General features: G+C 39.8%; 1 protein-coding gene across 1 annotated transcript; it reads right to left on the bottom strand.

The window, feature by feature from the left end:
• Positions 1–486: 486 nt before the first annotated feature.
• Positions 487–5,177, bottom strand: SMIM28 (small integral membrane protein 28; the record flags this gene model as incomplete). Its single annotated transcript, XM_080700137.1, has 2 exons — positions 487–828; positions 5,067–5,177. The coding sequence occupies 2 exons, from the start codon at positions 5,175–5,177 to the stop codon at positions 487–489; spliced, it is 453 nt and encodes a 150-aa protein (XP_080556263.1).
• Positions 5,178–6,429: the final 1,252 nt, after the last annotated feature.

The raw sequence follows: 6,429 nt of genomic DNA, 5'->3' as shown, positions 1-6,429 counted from the left end.
TCTAGAGATGTCTTTTATTCTTTCCAGAACTCTTTATGCACCTTGAAACCTTCACACAGAAGTGAAACCACAAAATCCTGAAAAACTGACTCTGGATTAAGATTATTTATTTGGTGCCAAAAGTTACCTTCAGCCCATGCAGCGGTTTTCTTTTTTAACTCACTTTTTGGGATTGATTCTTTTGTTCACTAGTAATTTAAATTTATTTGTTTCTCAATGCACACAGAACTTTCCTGTTTTTCTCAGGGATGTTATACACTGGGGGAGGAGGAGCCTAGTCTTATTTAGAAGAAGGCAGGGCACTTTTCCCTATGGAACTTGGAACAGGTTAACTAGATTGATGTGTGTCAAGCTCACCCCATAGTCTAAGGTAGACTGCCCATGGGTCTGGGGTCCCTTCTCCTGGGGATTCTAGTGAGGGCTGAAAGCCACATTTCAAACCATTTCCAAGAGCAGTGTACTTCACGCAGCCAAGGTGCCCCTTCTTCATACTGTATCCAGGGCGTCTTCCCCGGGAGGATTCCTGGTGGCCTCTTCATAAGAGGGCGGCAAATAAACAGAGAGCAGAACTCGGTCCCCGGGTAGATGCGAGTAGGGGAAGCTGTGTTCGCCGCCCCACTGCAAGCCGGGCAGGAAGTCAGTCCCCTCTCCCGCAGGGGAAGTTTCTGGGAGGTCGATGCTGAACACTTGGCCGGGGGGCCGTGGTGCCCGGCAGCGGCTGTACAGGAAAAGCATCAGGAAGGCCAGGAAGAGCAGGATGGTGGCGGGGAGGAGGATGCACAGGAAGGGCTCCACGTCTTCTTGGGCGGAGCTTGCCTTCTGGGTACCCTGGAGTTAGGAGCGAAACTGAGTTTGAGTTAGGGAAGGAAGCCCCGGCAGGTCTCAGACGCAGTCGGCCTATCCTAAGCTGGGCGTGGTGGCGCGCGAAATAGTGAACGGCCTCAGCTACTTAGTGAGGCCCTTTGCAACTCAGTAAGACTCTGTTTCAAAATAAGGAATAAAAAATAACAGGGCTGGAGGTGTAGCTCGGAGGTAGAATATCCCTGGGTTCCATCCCCAGTACCGCCCCCCCCAAAAAAAAAATCCTTTAAAAAAAATTTCTCCTACTAGAGATTGAACCCAGGGGCATTCTGCCTCCAAGCTACATTTCCAGCCCTTTTTATTTCTTTTGTTTTGAAACAAAACCTGTGATACTCCTGTCTCAGCCTCTGAAGTACCGAGATTACAGGTGTGTGCCAACCGCATCTAGCTTCCTTTCTCCTTCTTACCATTACGGTTCTAGCTCAAAATCATTCATTACAAAAATCAATCATTGGCTGGAGCCAGTGAGCTCCAGCCTGTGCGAATTAAAGTGAAATTAGGATGAAGTTCTAATTCAGAAAAAGGAAAACATTTTTTCTTTCTTTTCTTTTCTTTTTCTTTCTCTCTTTCTTTCTTTCTTTCTTTCTTTTTTTTTTTTTTTTTTTGGTGGTACTGAGGTTCCTGGAAACCCTTCTACCTCTGGGCTACATTCCCAGACCTATTTCATATTTTTATTTGGAAACAGGGTCTCTTTAAGCCAGTGTGGCTGCGTGATCCTCCTGTCTCTGCCTCCCAAGCGCAGAGATTACAAGCCTACGCCACGAAGCCCAGCAAAGGAAAACATTAACGCCTCATTATTATGCTTAAAATATGCAAACAAGATGGTAACTTTACTATCATATTTAACTATAATTTAACTATAAGATAGTAAGCTTTACTTACTTACAAAGTAATTTCCCCTAGTTAAACTGGGATTTTCAGTTTAACTTCTCATTTAAATAAGACATAATCATGACTGAAAGCTGGAGTTCTGCACTTGCGTTTGGAGAAAGGACAAATGTTTTGATGGTTGGGACCCTAGGGGGAATGTCCTGTCCAGCTTTGAGTGTATGATCTTTTTTTACTCCCTCAAGAATTTTTAGCTATCTGTACAGTTTTGACTCAAAAGTAGATAATTTATTTTATACTTATACTGCCAGATATTTGTTGTTGGTAAAATGAGTTAAGAGATTTTAGCTTAAACAACATAAAAATTAAAGGTTTTCATCAGAAGCAGAGCATCGTTGGAGTTTGACAACTCTGGCTTTGAGTTTCTGTATGTCCTATTCATACCTCTGTGACCTTGCAGGACAATGGCCCTCTCTGGGCCTGTATTTTCCCCTCTAGAAATGGAAACAATATCTGGTTTTGAGCATATGCATGAAAACTGAATAAATTAATGCATGTAAAGTGCTAGGTAAATAATAGATATTTGCATGTTTTGCATGTTTATATCTCAGGTACTCAAATGATCAAATTTACTAAACATGAAATATAATATTTTAATAAATAAAAGATAACCAGAAGAAATCTAAAAAGTTATTGATAAGGCTAGAAAATAGAGTAAAGATAAATCTGATGTTACCAAATTTATATCCCATTTTATTTTATTTTTATATTTTGTGGTACTGGGGATGAAACTCAGGGGCATTCTACCCCCAAGATACATCCCCAGCCCTATTTTTTTATTCTTTATTTTGATAAAGGGTCTCACTGAGTTGCAAAGGACCTCATTAAGTAGCAGAGGCTGGCCACAAACCGTGATCTTCCTATCTCCCGGATGCTGGGATTATAAGCGTGTACCACCACGCCAGGCTCAAATTTATATTTTAGTATAAATATGTATCTTTAGAAAAATATTTTAGTAATATTTTTATGTGTGTGATTAATTTGTATATACAAACTAGGGATTTCAGTTTTCTCATATATAATATAACATCAGAATAATTTACTTAAAATCTATTGTGACATAATAATGGACTTCTGAAAAGCATAAGAAAGATAAAACTAGCCGGGCATGGTGGCGCACTCTTGTAATCCCTGAGCTTGGGAGGCGGAGACAGGAGGATCGCGCTGGTTCGAAGCCAGCCTTGCTGGCTTAAGAGACCCTGTTTCAAAAATATAAAATAGGTCTGGGAGTGTAGCCCGGAGGTAGAAGGGCTTCCAGGAACCCCAGTACCACCAAAAAAAAAAAAAAAAAAGAAAAAAAAAAAGAAAGAAAAAGAAAAAGAAAAAAAAAGAAAGATAAAACTAAATGAAGTTATTATAATAAGAAATCAAGTTGGAGCCAAAAATTATTTATTTTTGTGTGCGTATTCTCTTCTTCCTTTATATCTTTCTTTTTTTCTTCCTGTTTTTGGTACTACTACTTGAAACTATACCTTCAGCCCTTTTATTTTTATGTTTTAAAACAAGGTCTCACTAAGTTGCTGAGGCTGATCTTAAACTTTTGATCCTCCTGTCTCAGTCTCCCAAGTACTGGGATTACAGGTGGACATCAATGTGCCTAACAAAAAACTAAACTATAACTTGTTTTATTCCTCTAGATGAATCATGAAACATCTTAAATTATTATCACTTTTAAAACAATGGCTTTTATTTCAATAATCATGGATAATTTTTCACAACATATTTTCCCTTTATTCTATGTAACAAAGATGGCAATAGTTTCTGACCAGTTGTGGCCATCAAATTTTAAATTCTTATATCCTTTAAGATTTTATATATATATATATATATATATATATATATATATATATATTCCTGTGTTCTATTGTAAAAGTTTTATGTATAGACCCTATTGATTACAATTGTGCTGCTTATGGTATTATCAATATTAGTTGCAAAAATTTGTGAGAGAATACTACAGCCCCTACTGAGATCAGTACTTATATTGGTTGAGTTGTATTTGTCCAGATACCAAGTGGAATTAAAAGACCTTTATTTAACAAAGAAGACTGACAAAATTTCTTAAGACAAAGAAGTCTTGTTTTTTTTTTTTTCCACTTAAGAGATTTCGCAGAACCATAGGGCAAATTTATTATAGTACACTTGGTTGGCTTACTTATTTGTGATATATACATTTAAATGGTTGGATTTTTAAATGCAGAAAGGATATCTTCTTATGATGTATGATGTGTAAGTGGTAATTACACAGCACAGTGAGGCTTAACATGACATAAACACACATGCACACAGACGGCTCTTCGTGTTTTCCTCCAGATCCCACCCTATCCCCCGAAAGGATGTCTTTTCTAGTCAAATAGTCAAATTTGTTCATGAGCCTCAAAGTTATTTCTTAGCTTTTAATATTTTTCAGATGTGTGTATTTACACAAGGGCCAAACAATAGTTCAGGGAGTGTTTTAGAGAACTCTTCAATTAAAGATGCTACCGAGGAGTATATCTATCTACATCTATATCCATAGATATCTATTTTTTTCTATGCAGGTTGATTTTGGAGAATTTAAACACCAGCCTCACTCATTGATTTTCTAGAAATCCAGAAAGTACTATAATCTTTCTCTGTCTTGTGTGGGCAGCAGTGCCCTTCCTTTTTGCCTCTGAAGATACAATTCTTTGTCTTTAGGTTTCTATGAATATTTTTCTTTAATGCTGCTCAGGTTGAGATTCCTTTGGTGATTTGCCAGACAGGGCATAGTTTTAGTTTGCTGGCTTTAGTTTTAGGGAAACTAAGCCTCCTTAAATCCTGTCAGCCTTCCTGAAGTCCGATGCTTGTTTCTGCTAACTCTTAGAAGCAGTGATTGTCACACAGTCGAGAATGAAAGGACGTCTCTTACTTTTGCACATATACATATTGCTTACCAAGCCAAGAGCAAAGTTACCGCGCCGAGGCATGAAAACTTGTTGACTCCTAGCCTTAGGTATTCTTGGATTATACTTGATATATCAAGTATTCTTAGGATATATTTGTGACAATTTTTCCTTGAGTATATCATTTAAAAAGAAAAGACAACTTTCAAGTTATTCCCTTTAGACCACATCAATCAGTAAACTCATATTTTTATCCTGTCCATAATGCAAAATGTTGCCATTAAAGTTTTTTTTTCCTTTATAATTTACTTCCTGGTACACTAGGATTCCGCATAATAGTGAGACTCACAGCGATCCGGTAGGGTTTCAGATCTTAAGAGTATAGGCAATGTTGGTTTAAACTCTGACCGGGATGCTCTGGGAAAAGACAAGGCTGAAGCCATAGGTACAGACCTGCAGCTGCGTCTCAAGAAGAGGCAGGCTGGGCTCGCTGGTTAACCACTCGTACGTCCCTCTGCCGGCATGCCCAAACTTCCTCCAGCTGCTGCTCAGCAGTGCCCGCATGTCTTCATCCAGCTGCTCCGCCACCTTCCCCTGCTGCCTGGGTCTCACCCTGCTGCTCCCTCTTGGCCCGAGTCCAGCGTGGATGTGTCCAGCTGATGGCTGTTGGTCCACGCGACTCCTGATGAGTGGCAACAGGGAAAGGAAGCCAACCCGAGGCGCCTCTCCGGGCTGGCTGTATTTAAATTTAGTGCTTCTTGGTTGGCTTTTGTGGCCTTTATCTCTAGAAGTATTGGCATGGGATAGAGCGGACGGGGGAGTTTTCTGCATTAACATTATTACCCGGCAAAGATTGGTCTCAGGGAAGAAAGAGCTGTTTATATTTAGCTCTGAGACCCTCTCCCTTCCCTGACAGTGCCCCTCTCCAGAGATGTATCTGACCAAGAAAAACTACCCAGGCTGAATTCTCTTTAATTATTTCAGATTCCATGGTATGGAGCAAAGGGATATTTGGTAGAGAAGCAAGGACTCATTAATAATCTTTTACTGAATTATTTAGATGAAAGATGCCTAATGATAAAGTTGTACAGAAGCCAGACAGACAATAGCGTAGACTGTTTGGATAAAATGTTTGCTGACTTCTCCCTCTCTTTCTCTCTCTCTCTCTCTCTCTCTCTCTCTCTCTCTCTCTCTCTCTCTCATCAAATTATCAGCAGGACATGATGGCACATGCCTACAATCCCAGTATTTGGGAGGCTGAGACAAGAGAACTGCAGGTTGGAGGTCAGTCTCAGAAACCTGGCAAGGCCCTCAACAACTTAGTGAGACCCTGGTTAAAAAAAAAAAAAAAAAAAATAGGGCAGAGAGTATAGCTCAGAGGTAGAATGCTTCTGGGTTCAATTCCCAGTACCCCTCCCCCTCCAGTACACCACAAAATCAAATTACCAGTACCAAAATCATTTTCCTTCTCATTATTTTGTAAACTTTATACAATTATTGATATCAAATTTTAAATAAATAGCTTTCATTTTGAATATTTGCCGAGTTAACTTGGGATTTTTTTTTGTGTGTGTGGGTCTGGGGATGGAACCCAGGGGCATTCTACCTCCGAGGGGCATTCTACCCCCTGCCCTGTTTTTTATTCTTTATTTTGAGACAGGATCTCACTAAGTTGCAAAGGGCTTCACTAAGTAGCTGAAGCTGTCTGCGAACCGCGATCCTCCTGTCTCAGCCTCCCGATGCTGGGATTACAAGCATGCGCCACCACGCCTGGCTCTACTTGGGATATTTAATTCTATAGATGTGTTATTTAACA

The sequence above is a fragment of the Muscardinus avellanarius genome (genome assembly GCF_963383645.1).
Source record: "Muscardinus avellanarius genome assembly, chromosome: 8".
NCBI lineage: Eukaryota > Metazoa > Chordata > Mammalia > Rodentia > Gliridae > Muscardinus > Muscardinus avellanarius.
This window is presented reverse-complemented; position numbering and strand designations above follow the sequence as displayed.